Source organism: Phycodurus eques, chromosome 2, assembly GCF_024500275.1.
Source record: "Phycodurus eques isolate BA_2022a chromosome 2, UOR_Pequ_1.1, whole genome shotgun sequence".
Taxonomy (NCBI): domain Eukaryota; kingdom Metazoa; phylum Chordata; class Actinopteri; order Syngnathiformes; family Syngnathidae; genus Phycodurus; species Phycodurus eques.
The window spans coordinates 24,616,268-24,631,527 of record NC_084526.1 but is presented as its reverse complement, the minus strand read 5'-3'; the positions used below and the strand labels follow the sequence as shown (position 1 = coordinate 24,631,527).

At 40.3% G+C, this 15,260-nt stretch overlaps 1 protein-coding gene across 5 annotated transcripts in view; it reads right to left on the bottom strand.

Moving 5' to 3' along the window:
- LOC133398795 (myocyte-specific enhancer factor 2A-like) overlaps nt 1-13,914 on the bottom strand; it is a 52,269-nt gene extending 38,355 nt beyond the window's left edge. For 2 of the 5 annotated variants that reach the window (XR_009768067.1, XM_061670030.1), the window contains exon 1: nt 5,475-5,551. Coding sequence is in view for 1 of the 5 variants with exons in the window: in XM_061670030.1 (XP_061526014.1) it covers nt 5,475-5,495 (21 nt within the window). In the remaining 4 variants the exon portion in view is untranslated. Of the gene's footprint in view, nt 1-5,474; nt 5,552-6,236; nt 6,285-13,795 lie in introns of those variants that run through there. The other 3 variants (XM_061670031.1, XM_061670035.1, XM_061670032.1) reach the window with 2 other exon arrangements.
- Between the last annotated feature and the right edge of the window lie 1,346 nt (nt 13,915-15,260).

Here is a 15,260-nt window from a genome sequence, read left to right as displayed (position 1 = left end):
TTAGCTCAAAAGGGTGCTTCTACTAAATACTGAACAAAGGGTCTGAATACTTATGGCTGTGTGATATTTCAGTTTTTCTTTTTTAATAAATCTGCAAAAATTTCAACAATTCTGTTTTTTTTCTGTCAATATGGGGTGATGTGTGTACATTAATGAGGAAAAGGATTAACTTAAATGATTTTAGCAAATGGCTGCAATATAACAAAGAGTGACAAATTTAAGGGGGTCTGACGACTCTACTCCGAGATCCTCCCGGATGACCGAGCTTGTCACCATATCTCTAAGGGAGAGCCCGGACACCCTGCGGAGGAAACTCATTTCGGCCGCTTGTATCCGGGATCTTGTTCTTTTCGGTCACGACCCACAGCTCGTGACCATAGGTTAGGGTAGGAACGTAGATCTACCGGTAAATCGAGAGCTTCGCCTTTCGGGTTAGCTCCTTCTTTACCACAACGGATCGATACAAAGTCCGCATCACTGCAGACGCTGCAACGATCCGCCTGTCGATCTCCCGTTCCATTCTTCCCTCACTCGTGAACCCCAAGATACTTGAACTCCTCCACTTGGGGCAGGATCTCATCCCCGACCTGGAGAGGGCACGGCACCCTTTTCTGATTGAGGACCATGGTCTCAGATTTGGAGGTACTGATTCTCATCCCAACCGCTTCACACCTGGCTGCGAACCGCTCCAGTGAGAGTTGGAGGTCACGGCTTGATGAAGCCAAAAGAATCACATCATCTGCAAAAGCAGAGATGCAATACTGAGGCCACCAAACCGGACCCCCTCTACGCCTCGGCTGCGCCTTGAAATTCTGTCCATAAAAGTTATGAACAGAATCGGTGACAAAGGGCAGCTTTGGCGGAGTCCAACCCTCACCGGGAACGAGTCCGACTTACTGCCGGATATGCGGACCAAACTCTGACTCCGGTCGTACAGGGACCGAACAGCCCGTATCAGGGGGTTCGATACCCCATACTCCCGAAGCACCCCCACAGGACAATAACAGAATACCGCTTGGGTTCTGATCGGGAGGGGCCGTTCCTCCCAATCACGCCCTTCCAGGTTTCACTGTCATTGCCCACGTGAGCATTGAAGTCCCCCAGCAGAACGATTGAGTCCCCAGCGGGAGCGCTCTCCAGCACCTACTCCAAGGACTCCAAAAAGGGTGGGTACTGCTGTTTGGTGCATAGGCACAAATAACAGTCAGGACCCGTACCCCCACCCGAAGGCGGAGGGAGGCTACACTCCCGTCCACCGGGGTGAACCCCAACGTACAGGCGCCAAGCCGGGGGGCAATAAGTATACCCACACCTCCTCTCACCGCCATGGGTGCAGGCGCTCGCCTTCGAGCCCCACCTCCAGGCCTGGCTCCAGAGGGGGGCCCCGGTGACCCGTGTCCAGGTAAGGGAAAACCAAGTCCATCGTTTGTTGTCATCATAAGGGGTTTTTGTTTATTTTTATCATTTGTAAAAACTATTTACAGTTTGTTTTGTATGTATATCTCTTTCCTTATTATTCAATTTGTGAATTAATTTAATTAAAATAGTTTTAAATTTAAAAAAATGAAGCAAAAGCTAAAGCAACATTAAAAGAGTATTTTGAAAATTGTAAAAATGTTTCTGTATAAATATGGCGAATGACGGTTGCATAGCAATTTCATTTTAAAAGTTTGTGTTTTATCAGGTTATTTTTAGCATTTAACATTAACAATTAACAGTGGCTAAACTTGTACGACAGTTGACACTGTTCCAATATTACTCTTAATGTATTATTTCTATTTTCCTTTGTTTTTATTTATTTATTTGTATTTATGCACCACATATTGACTGCAGAACCCCGGAACTAAAAACCTTTGGAGGGTTGTTATATGAAATCATTCTTAAAATGTATTAGAAAGAAAACCCTGGAAGTGGGGGCAGTTCTTTCCAGTCCAGGAACTTTTTCTTATTTGTTTCTGGAACTGCAAGTACCAAGAAATAAAAGAATATAAAACTTTCGGTGGAAAAGTGGTTAAAATGTGAAAGTTCCTTGGTTGTAGTACAACCCCAATTCCAATGAAGGTGGGACGTTGTGTTAAACATAAATAAAAACAGAATACAATGATTTGCAAATCATGTTGAACCTATATTTAATTGAATACACTACAAAGACAAGATATTTAATGTTCAAACTGATAAACTTTATTGTTTTTAACAAATAATCATTAACTTAGAATTTTATGGCTGCAACACGTTTACCACTCATGTTTACCACTGTGTATCACCATCACCTTTTCTTTCAACAACATTCAATAAACGTTTGGGAACCTGAGGACACTAATTGTTGACGCTTTGTAGGTGGAATTCTTTCCCATTCTTGCTTGATGTACAGCTTCAGCTGTTCTACAGTCCGGGGTCTCCGTTGTCGTATTTTACACTTCATAATGCGCCACACATTTTGAATGAGAGACAGGTCTGGACTGCAGGCAGGCCAGTCTAGTACCCGCACTCTTTTACCACGCAGCCACGCTGTTGTAACACATGCAGAATGTGGTTTGGCATTGTCTTGCTGAAATAAGCAGTGGCGTCCATGAAAAAGACGTTGCTTGGATGGCAGCATATTTCACCAAAACCTGTATGTACCTTTCAGCATTAATGGTGGCTTCACAGATGTGTAAGTTACCCATGCCATTGGCACTAACACAGCTCCATACCATCACAGATGCTGACTTTTGAACTTTGCGTCCATAACAGTCCGGATGGTTCTTTTCCTCTTTGGCCTGGAGGACACGACATCCAGAATTTGCAAAAACAATTTGAAATGTGGACTCATCAGACCACAGAACACTTTTCCACTTTGCATCAGTCCATCTTAGATGAGCTCGGGCCCAGAGAAGCCGGCGGCGTTTCTGGGTGTTGTTGATAAATGGCTTTTGCTTTGCATAGTAGAGTTTTAAGTTGCACTTACGGATGTATCGCCGAACTGTATTTACTGACATTGGTTTTCTGGTGTTCCTGAGCCCATGTGGTGATATCCTTTACACATTAATGTCGGTTTTTGATGCAGTGCCGCATGAGGGATCGTCGCTCATGGGCATTCAATGTTGGTTTTGGGCCTTGCCGCTTGCATACAGTGATTTCTCCAGATTCTCTGAACCTTTTGATGATATTATGGACCATAGATGATTAAATCCCTAAATGCCTTGCATTTGTACGTTGAGAAACATTGTCCTTAAAGTGTTCGACTATTTTCTCACACACTTGTTCACAAAGAGGTGAACGTCGCCCCATCTTTGCTTGTGAATGACTGAGCAATTCAGGGAAGCTCCTTTTATACCCAATCATGGCACCTACCCGTTCCCAATTAGCCTGTTCACCTGTGGGATGTTCCAAACAGGTGTTTGTTGAGCATTCCTCAACTTTCTCAGTCTTTTTTGCCACCTGTCCCAGCATATTTGGCACGTGTTCCAGCCATAAGATTCTCAGTTAATGATTATTTGCTAAAAGCAATAAAGTTGATCAGTTTGAACATTAAATATCTTGTCTTTGTAGTGTATTCAATTAAATATAGGTTGATCATGATTTGCAAATCATTGTATTCTGTTTTTATTTATGTTTAACACAACGTCCCAACTTCATTGGAATTGGGGTTGTACTTTGTATTGGATGCTATTTACGTACTAGGATAATGTTACAAGGTTGTTACGTGGCAATCAGAACCTTCTGATAATTGTTTCATGCAAACCATCAAACAACCCACCAACAAAATAGCAAATACTGTACAGCATCAACGGTGCTAACGAGCACTAATTAGCCAATAGTTCTGAAGGGTACTGATGATGCCTCTCAGCAGAACGGGTCAAAGTAATTGCTGGCTCTTTCATCCTTCCACCTCGTTAGCGACTGCGGCTTTGTCTTTAATTGGTCGACCCCTTGCTGACCGAGCACATCGGCGAGGCGTCAAAATGGCACGAACAATAATGGAGTAGTATTGAATGGTGGCGTGGTGGAAATTAGTTTTTGCATCTTTCACACAGGGTTTTCTGCAAAATTTGGCCATTTATTTCTCTCTGCCTTTACACACAAATGAGGCACCCGTGACTCATTTCTAAATGAGTCACAGGTGCTAAACCGCTTCTCGCTAACTCCTTACACATCTGATACCATTTCGTAAGCCGGAAAATTCACTGGCCGATTTCAACACTCCATCATGCATTGGTATCATTCACGCAAAACAGCTATACAGGAAGAAAAGGGGGGTTCGTTGGGATTTCGTATCAGAGGCTGGAAGCCATCTGTGTGTAAGGGTTGACCAGAGTATGAAGTTTAACACCCAGGACTCATTTCTGTGACAATTTTGAGGAACACCTCACAAAACCGACCCGGGAGAAAGTGAGGGGGGGGGGAATTAGGGGTTGGGGGGTTGAAATTGACCTGAAAATTTTCTGGCTTCAAAGGTAGTATCAAAGGCAGAACAGAAAGCGAAATACCACCAGCATGTAAGGAGAGATGTGAAGTTTGTTTATTTATCTGAAGAGTCACTTCTATTTAAATAGAGGATAATATGTCGTGTTGACACAGATAGCTACGGCTGCAAATATTTCGTAGTACAACCCCAATTCCAATGAAGTTGGGACGTTGTGTTAGACATTAATAAAAACAGAATACATGAGTTGCAAATCCTGTTCGACCTATATTTAATTGAATACACTACAAAGACAAGATATTTAATGTTCAAACTGATAAACTTGATTGTTTTTAGCAAATAATCATGAATTTAGAATTTTATGGCTGCAACAAATTCCCAAAAAGCTGGGACAGGGTCACGTTTACCACTGTGTTACATCACCTTTTCTTTTACCAACATTCAATAAATGTTTGGGAACTGAAGACACTAATTGGTGAAGCTTTGAAAGTGGAATTATTTCCCATTCTTGCTTGTTGTACATCTTTAGCTGGACTGCAGGCAGGTCAGTCTAGTACTCACACTCTTTTACTATGAAGCCACGCTGTTGCAATACGTGCATAATGTGGTTTGGGATTGTCTTGCTGAAATAAGCAGGGGCGTCCCAACACAACGTAACCCAATGTCCCAACTTCATTGGAATTGGGGTTGTAGATTAAACTAGCTTTTTTTCCATACATTGATGAGGATTTAGTTCGGTTTGGTCTGTAAGATGACAAATGTTGATCATTGTTTTCCAAAATAAAAGCAGATGTTTGCAAATCTCATATTTTGATTAAACACAAAAGATAAGCAGTCTGCTTTCATGCAGGACTTGAGAAATAAGAGAATATTTACGGTTGAGAGGCTGAAATCAAAGGATTTGTACAATTTTAAGTTAAACAATAGCTCTAAACGATTAATCGATTATCAAAATAGTTGTCGATTAATTTGATCGATTATTTATCGATTAATTGTGAAGAGCCTACTGCAGGATGAAGATTAGATGTATTAATGTGTCATCTGCCATGAAACCGTTAAACTTGCCCACCTGTTGCTCATGCTGCCACATGTATGTGAATGTTTTGACAGGTTTCTGCCTCGTAAAGTTGTTGGTCTGGTCTTTTCATTGATTCTAGGGCTGGCCGATTTATTGATTCATTTTCATTAATTTGAATTTTTTCTCCATCCCGGCTGACTTGTACTGCTTACACAAACAACATAGCTGCGAACAGAAAGAACCTAGTTTACAAAAGCAGAGTCAGCGTTATCAACTTAGTGATTTAGTTGCTATATTTAACAATTAATTTTTCAAAAAAGGAAATAGTGACTCTATTCCCGCTAAGAAACCCTTTTCATTGTTTTGCATATGACAAGAAAAGAGCTCCGTAGAAGGCAATCACTGAGTCCAAGGGGCTGAACACTGCCAAAGGCATGACGCCTATTGATACATTGCTTTTCCACATTAAGATTTTGACCCGAAGTATGTGCTTCAGTGGGGCAAATATTGTATCTTGGTAGCCTTGCCTGGCTTGTACAATGCTACAGTCGTGCTTACCATTATTGGCACTCCATTTTTTGCATAACCTGTGTAGTAGCTTCAGAAATAAATGGAAATGTACTGAACTTATATCATCAGAATCTTTTAATTGGTGGTCCAAATTAATTTAACAAATTAAATACTTTTTTTCAACTTAGATATTGGAATTTCATAGAAAAAAAACCCAGAAAACACCTCGTGCGGCAATATTAGCACCCCTCGTTAATGAGTGTTAAGAGAGTGCCAGTGTTTGAAAGAATCGTGTTCACTTACAGTACATGTTGACAAACATTTTTCTGAGAGGAGGCACTTTCACATGATCTGTAAAGGAAAAAAAAAAATCTGTATTTCTGTTGTTTGTGTGGAAGTCAATGCTGGGGGGAAAAAAAGTATCCTTCCAGAGAATTAATGCAAATCCTAAAAGGGTAAAAAAACAAAAAAAGGAAATCTTGTTTTGAATAATGGTGTTTTTCTCGAAGCGAAGTAGAAAAAAAATCTAAATTTGAGTTTGCACTTTGCAGTTGTTTATAAAAAAAAAAAAAAGACAGCACCCGAGAAAAAACAACCTATCAGAGACAGAAGCTGTGACTGACGAGATGTGAATCATTTGTCATGCACACTCATATCTGGTCACCCAGCAGCCTCGCGCTGACCTATTGGGCTTCAAGAACTTTCCGAAACTGCCATATTTTCACAAACATAAGCCGCACTTAAAAGTCTAAAATTTGTGTCCGAAATGGACGGGGTGCCTTATAATTCGGCACCGAGTTCCAACATCTATAAATGTTGTGTGATGAGCGCTCCGCTTGACTTTTTTTTTTAGTTTTTTTTGTTTTTTGTTGAGCATTTCCTCCCGACACGCTGCTTACACAGAGGAAACTGCGGACGTGGCTGAGGACAGGGGAGGGTGCATGAAGGAGGACGCTCAAGCCACGGTGGGGTGTTTTTTGTTGTTGTTTTTTTTCATACCGCTTGACTGACTGGGAGCATTTCCGGGGTGTGCATTGTTCAAAACAACATCGGTTTGGCTAAGGACCCCCGGAAATGTCACCTAGGAAGAGACACGCTTACGAAGCACAGTTTAAACTGCAAGCTATCAGTTACGCGGAGGAACATGGGAATCAAGCAGCCGCAACCGCGAGAGAATTCAAGATCAACGAATCCATGGTTTGCAAGTGGAGGAAGCAGGAAAACGAGCTTCGCCAAGTCAAGAAGACAAAGCTGAGTTTCCGCGGAAAAAAAGGAAAAACAAAAACGCAAAAACAAGGCGAGGTGACTCGAGTTGGTCTTCCAACTCGAGCAATGGATTAATGAGCAAAGAACAGCCGGGAGAAGCGTCTCAAGTCACCATTCGACTGAGTGGCTTGCCATCATTCCGGAAGGCTTGATGAACTGCTGGACATCCGTGTAAACAGGGCGTTTAAAGTGAAGTGAGCGGCGTGGGAGCCATGGATGACAAATGGCGAACACATCTTTACTAAGACTAGGAGGCAGTGCCGGGCGAGTTACACCACAATTTAGTGAATGGATTGTGGATGCTTGTTCGAGCTTTCGCACGACAACGAGACTGACTCGAACCTGCCGTGTTTGATTAAGAACTTGCCCAGCTGCTCATATCGGATACAGAAGATGAGGACTTTGATGGATTTGTGGATGAGGATTGATAAAAAAATTACGTGAGTACATTGTTAAATACTTCAATAAAGTACAACCGAACTCAGTTTTGCTCCCGCTGCCTTTTTAAAAACATTGTTTTAGCGTGCCTGCATGCTACCGTACATTTTAAGCTAGCGTATGTTTTACCATGCCTGAGCCTAATAATACGGAGCGCCATATGTATGTGTTAAATACAGAAATAGACCCCGTAACTGAGACTGCACCTTTTAATACGGTGCGCCCTATGGTCGTGAAAATACGGTATTTTGGAAGATCCACCTCTGGAAAATAAAAAATGCCTACCCTTCGTTTACTAACAACTGGGCATAAGATTAGCAAACAGAAGCAGAGGGGCAAGACATCAGGCATCTGAGAGCATTCAAAAGTGACACGGCAACATTAGCAACATTTCTGCTCAACAGGTAAGTTTATAACCACATTTTGATTTTTTTAAATGATTGTACATTCCCCCAAAAATAAAACTTTAAACCGATAATATTTCGTGTTATAGTAACACTCTATTATGAATAAATCATGCCACCAACGTAGCAGCCGTGTGGCTAACATTTACAGTGCTAATACTAGCGTAGTATTACTAGCGCTGCTATTTTGTTGAAGCAGGACAGCATTCTGACTATTTATCACAACTACGCACTTTCATAATTGCATGCCATACTGAATGGCTATGTCTGAGACGTGCTCATGCACGTCAGTGAGGGCTGCGGCTCATGTGTGGCTACATTCAAATCTTGCTAGTGGTTTTAAAACGGCAAACTCCCTGAAAAATTGGGAAAAAAAATTATTTTATTTTGAGGTCATATCAACCAGCCCTACATGATGCTGATGTCATTTACTGGCTAAGATTTTTCCTCTGATGTCATGGCGGCGGTGCAGAGTGCTGTTTTGTGCAGTGTTCACATCACTTTTAAATTACACGTTTATTTTTAAGAGCGGAATTGTCAGTCCAAACTTGACCACGTGGGACAAAATATGTGTCACTTGAAGCAATGTCATGTACTTAGCATCATTTATGACAATAGTATAATATAAAATGACAATCCCTTGGGGGGAAAAAAAACAGACAAAGACACCTTATTAAACACTGTATATCATTGTCATTGATAGACAGTAGGTACAAAGATGACTTTACAATGTCAGGGTGTACTGAAAATAATATATACAGTATATTGTGAGGGAAAAAAATGTAAAACACAATTTTAGTATTATTTTAAGTATCATATGGAAATAAAATATTGAGTTAAATATTTAATTATTATAAATAATAATTACAACAGTTTTAGGAATATGCTGGTTGTAAAGTACTACAAATAGTTCAATTTCAAATATACATATTTAAAGTAGGCGGCACGGTGGCCGACTGGTTAGAGCGTCAGCCTCACAGTTCTGAGGACCCGGGTTCAATCCCCGGCCCCGACTGTGTGGAGTTTGCATGTTCTCCCCGTGCCTGCGTGGGTTTTCTCCGGGCACTCCGGTTTCCTCCCACATCCCAAAAACATGCATAAATTGGAGACTCTAAATTGCCCGTAGGTGTGACTGTGAGTGCGAATGGTTGTCTGTTTGTATGTGCTCTGCGATTGGCTGGCAACCACTTCAGGGTGTACCCCCCCTCCTGCCCGATGACAGCTGGGATAGCCTCCAGCACGCCCGCGACCCTAGTGAGGATAAGCGGCTCAGAAAATGGATGGATGGATATTTAAAGTAGGTGGCACAGTGCAGGACTGGTTAGAGCGTCTGCCTCACAGTTCTGAGGACCGGCGTTCAATCCCCGGCCCCGCCTGTGTGGAGTTTGCATGTTCTCCCCGTGCCTGCGTGGGTTTTCTCCGGGAACTCCGGTTTCCACCCACATCCCAAAAACATGCATGGTAGGTGAATTGACAACTCTAAATTGCCCGTTGGTGTGAATGTGAGTGCGAATGGTTGTTTGTTTGTATGTGCCCTGCGATTGGCTGGCAACCAGTTCAGGGTGTACCCCGCCTCCTGCCCAATGATAGCTGGGATAGACTCCTGCACGCCCGCGACCCTCGTGAGGAGAAGCGGCTCAGAAAATGGATGGATGGATGGATATTTAAAGTAATTTACAGTAAAAGTGGCTGAAAAGAAAAAATATTACATCTTAAACATAATTACAGTAAGTCATACAATATATGTAAACTATCAATTGTAAATATTTATGTATTTCACGAAGTATAAATATATGATGGCATGTAAGGGAAAAAAAATCTTCAAATATTTAACCACTCAATGCAGTATATAAACAATTTAAGGTAAAGTATATGTTGGGTGTAAGAAATATTTAAAGTAATTGGAGGAGAAAGTACATTTTAAAAAAGTATCAAAAAAAGTAAAAGATGAAAAACCTTTATGGTAAAAAATGTTCACTTGCAGAGACGCCGGAAATGGAAGCAATATGAACTATGAACACTAGCTAACAAATGTGACATCTCAGTGGGGCTGGGCGCTACGGCTGTAAAATGTATGAAGATATAAGTGTTTCATATCAATCCAGATCGATAATTATTCATTGTTTTTCTTTTCCAATTAAAATAAGTACCTGTACAAAAAAGGCTGAATTTAGATCATTTTAACTTTTAAATGAAACTTTTAACATTTACAAAGTATTATCCCTGATTTTTTATTTATTTATTATTTTGTTTAATAATCCTGTTTGGTCTTGTGAGATAGCCAAATGGATGATTTTTCAGCATTTCTTTAAAATCAGGTAAATTGACTATTATTATTTTTTTTTTTTTTCCTGTTAGACTGTTAGGTCAAGCAGAAAGGAGGATCTGTAACCTTTTTAGGCCGGAACAGTTTTACTGTGTCACAGTGGACTTTTTAAGCTGCCGCTGTGGTTTCTTAGTATTTTAATGCATATTTATTGAAAATCAGTTGATCAGTCGAACACAACAAGGTTTCTAGAAGGGAGTGCGAAAAGAAGACAACAAAAGACAAAGCACTAACTGTAAACAAGATGAGGAAAGTAAATCATACACCTAGAACAATGACACATTAGATATGAGTGTTGTATGGGGCAGTAGTGCTACACCCTGTGAGGGAAGGACAGGACAGGAGAGGAAGCATGCAGGACAAGGGTCGTGAACCCGGCTGTACAACTGAAGTGTGGCGGGAGTGGCTATGTAAATTATAAACGTCTATAGGACCAGAGTGTGAGTGAGGGGATACCCAAGCAATTCGCATATTCATAAGTTATTTGTCGCAATGAGTGCGTGGCCCCACACCCAGTGAATAAGTCCCACGAGTGTGGGTCTGTGGACACATGCAAGTGAATTGACACCGTTTCGCATGCACAATGACTGACAGAAGTGTCCTGTACTTGCTGTGCCTGCACCCCGGAGGCTGAGGACCCCACCCAATCAATCGAGAGGCGGGGTAAGGCCGAGGAGTCCACCCGAGAGCAGCCCGGTGGACGGGACACGTCCCACACTGAGGGACCCAGGGCGGTCCACCGGCCACACAGACGCACCCCGAAAACCGGCCACACAGGTGAGGCCAGATTTTAACCCAGGTCCTCAGAACTGTAAGTCAGATGTGCTAACCAGTCGACCACAATGCTGCATTTCGCCAATTGATGGGCTCTGCAAAAGACATTTACTCCGCGTCGCCATCATGTACAGTATATTTGAATAAAAAAGCTTGTTTATTTTTAGCCTTGTCGCGTGTCTTTTGACGTAGTACTGTAAATATCTGACCACCAATAAAGTTATTTTAAAAATAAAACATGTCGGCGGTGTGGGACAGACAACACATAATGCCTGGATAAGACTACAAGACAAAATTGGTCAAAGAAATGTCAGACTACTGCAATAAAATCTTGTATTCCGATACCACCGCATCCTGTTTTTTACGATCACTGGGCTTTATCTTGTCAACTCAAACGCGCCCGGATGCACTCGTTACTATGGTGACAACAACACTAATGGATCACGCCGTGTGTTTCTAAGAATAAAATGGGGACAAACGTGTGCTGGTGGTTATCTGTACTCGGGAGAGGACGTTCGTTTAAGGCTTCCTTGAGGTATGTTCACATACTGTAATTACGATACGGCTCGCAAGCAGGCAACAAAATGTTATGTAGCCTAGTAAGCTAGTGCTAGCACTAACGGTTGTAAGCGAACATGCAGGCGTTCTGTCGAATCATGCTCTAAAGTTTTGGTGTGTGTGAAGTAATTTAATTACAATAAAGTAATTTAATTACAGTAAGTTAGCAACCATTATTTCTGTCATGTTGTAATGTTGGTTTGACCTGACTGATTAGAATACATGATCTGACTATTTCCAACCTTTATGGAGCCAAGGCACATATTTTACAAATCTCACGACAAACCAAAAAACAAAAATGTCACAAAAAGTGGATACATTAATTACTGTATGAACTTCCTGCCATCTAATAGAAGACCATTTATTTGTTCTGTAAGTCACTATGCCTCACTGACATAAATAGAGGAACAAAGATACATTATTTATTGTAAATATATTTTTTTTGAGCAATTAAGTACACAAGTATATACAGTAAAAGAACAGGTCATTTAAATAGACACATTCCACCATTTTTTTTATTTTTTTTGGTGGGGGGGATTTTTTTTCTGCAGAAAATATTTTTAAGTGCAAAACTATGGAATGTAGCTTATTGGTCTTGAACAAAAATAAATAAATTAATTAATTTAATAAATAAATAAATAAAAATGCTGCCTTGGATATTAATCTCAGACAGTAGTCAATATTTATTTTTCATGATTCTACAAGTTCATTCATAAATATATTCAGGGTTTTTCCTGGCTCAAGTTGACAATGAGGATGTGCCGATATTAGCCATATTTATCTAACCAAGAACATCATGAAAGGCGCTAAAATTCCTCCCAATTAGTATTAGTAATATTATAACTCTTTGTTATGACCATAGCGATGAATATACAGTAAGCAAGCATCTCTGGGTGTCCTAAAAAGGCACTATGCAAGTGTCATTTATAATTATCATGACTAAATTAGCAAGAAAAATGGCCATTAAAAAAGCCAAAGAAAGACCAGACCATAAACTACTCAACACTCTCTACTGCACCCTAGTTCAAACATATTTACAATATTGTGCTGAGGTTTGGGGAAACAACCACAAGAATTTATGAGTCATTAAAATCACTACCCCTCCTCCCCCCCCAAAAAACAACAACACAATAAGGACCATAAAGTAGAACATCTGTAACACACCAATCCACTCACTAAAAATCAAATCTCTTAAAATTTACAGATACTGCATCTAATCAAACTATAGTACTAATGTATGAGGTTAAAAAAAACAAAATACAGTAACATAAAATGCTAAATATGTTTCAGAATAATTTAAGGGGTCAACACTAAAACAATTAAATGTAACATAACCAGGAAAAGTTTGGCAATTTGTGGTGTGAAACTGTTTGACAGTATAAGTGGGGAATTAAAGCAATGTCCAAATTGAGGATGGTTTAAAAGAACGTATAAAAAGTGCTGCACACAGGGTGTGTGGACTGATGGAGGAATATGTATATTAAAAAATAATAATTTGTGTGCACATAGGGAAGAACAATTCGGTAGGTTTACAGTATGTATAAGTGTTTATATATGGCGTACATAATATATATTTGTGCAGATTGTACACAGTGTTTCGGTATGGGATACATTTTATGTAGTAAATTTGTATTTCTGTTTTGTGAACTTGTTTGAACGAAATGACCAATCAATCGATCAATCACAACAAATACAGTATTATTATTAAGAATGGTAAAACATGACCTGTACACTTCACCAATTGTTATGGTGTTGATTTATATTTCCATTCCAAGTCTACATAACGTTTTATGGCAAAAACATGAGGATTGAGGAAGCATCCATCCTTCCTTCCTTCCTTCCTTCACTATGATGCTAACGCGGCTAGCAGGCTAGCGTCAAGGTTGGTCCAGACTCGAGAGTTGCTTCAGTGTTCCCCAAAGTATCCAGAACGACATGTTCTCGCTCGACCAAGTGACTCAAAAGTCCAAAATGAAATATCAAAACACTTCCAAGGTTCCAAAGACGTCAACAGTGAGCTCAAAACACTCGTTTTTCGACACATGGACGACAAACACACGAATGAAAAGCACCAAAGTGGACTGAAGTTCACTCACCGTCGCCCACTTTCGACGAAGACGAAGGAGAAGATGAAGGACGAAGAAGAAGAGGGAGTAAGTGGGACGGAGGAGGTGACTCCACCGCTCACACCCTCACATCCTCCCCGATCGAGGACGCTCACACTCGGACTAGAAGCCGCGCCCATCCCGCTGTCATCTCCCTGACGACTCCACTACAGTAGCGACAGTGTACACTTTCCATTTCTACAAGTACCAATAGTTTCTCAAGTACTAAATGTTTTCATATAAAACAGACTACTTTGTTACTCTTGTTAGAGTTACCACACGACATTACTGGAGTATTCCTACCAGTATCACACTAACGACATTATACTACACTAGAAGTGCTTTGTGACGGAACCATTGATCTCACACTTTATTAAGTTTGCAATTACTCAAACAACACTAAGCACTTTTTCTGTAAAAGTACACATACCACACTAAGTACTTTGATACTCGGGTAAAAACACTGACATCACACCATAAGTTCCCCGTTAACTGCGGTAAAAGTAATCATACCGCACAAATTACTTTGTTACTCCTGTAAAAGCATTCATACCAAATTATGTACTGCGTTACTCCTGTCAAAGTGCTTTTTTTGTTTACACCACATTAAGTTCCATGTTACTCAGGGTAAAAGTAATCCTAACACACTAAGTACTTTGTTACTCAGGTAAAGTACAGATACCACACTGAGTACTTTGATACTCCTGTAAAAGCATTCATTCCAAATTGTGTACTGCGTTCGTCCTGTCAAGATGCTGATTTTGCACCACATTAAGCTCCCTGTTTCTCCGATTAAAATAATCATACCACTCTAAGTTCCCCGTTACTCCAGTAAAAGTAATCACATCATTACATCATCACCAAGTACTTTGTTACGCCTGTAAAAGGATTCATAACAAATAGAGTTCTGCGTTACACCTGTCAAAGTGCAGATTTTACACCACAAGTTCTCCGTTACTACGGCAAAAGTACTTATACCACACAAACTTCTTTATTATTCCATTAAAAGTACTGATATCACAGAAAACAGAATGTTCTGTTGGGAAAGTTCTGTGAGTATCCTCTTAAGTTTGTAAAAGTGCAGAAACCACACTAAGTACTAAATGCCTCACTGTATATTTCTGTACTCTGTTAAACGAATACAACTAATACAACACTTTATTATTCTTGTAAGCGTACTGATGTTGTGAGACATGAAGCTCCCCATGGCTCACATCACACAAAGCACACTCTTACTCTTACTACAGAGTAAGAGTAACTTACTACTACAGTAAAAAAAAAATTACAGATACCACACTCAAATACCACCACTACAAATACTAATTTACTCACCAAGTACTCCAGTAAGTTACTTGTTTACTCAATTACATCAGTAATACAACTGATAGAGTACTCTTGTAAGAGTAATGATACCGCACTGCTTTAAATTTTAAATGGTCTATCCCCACTTATTCAC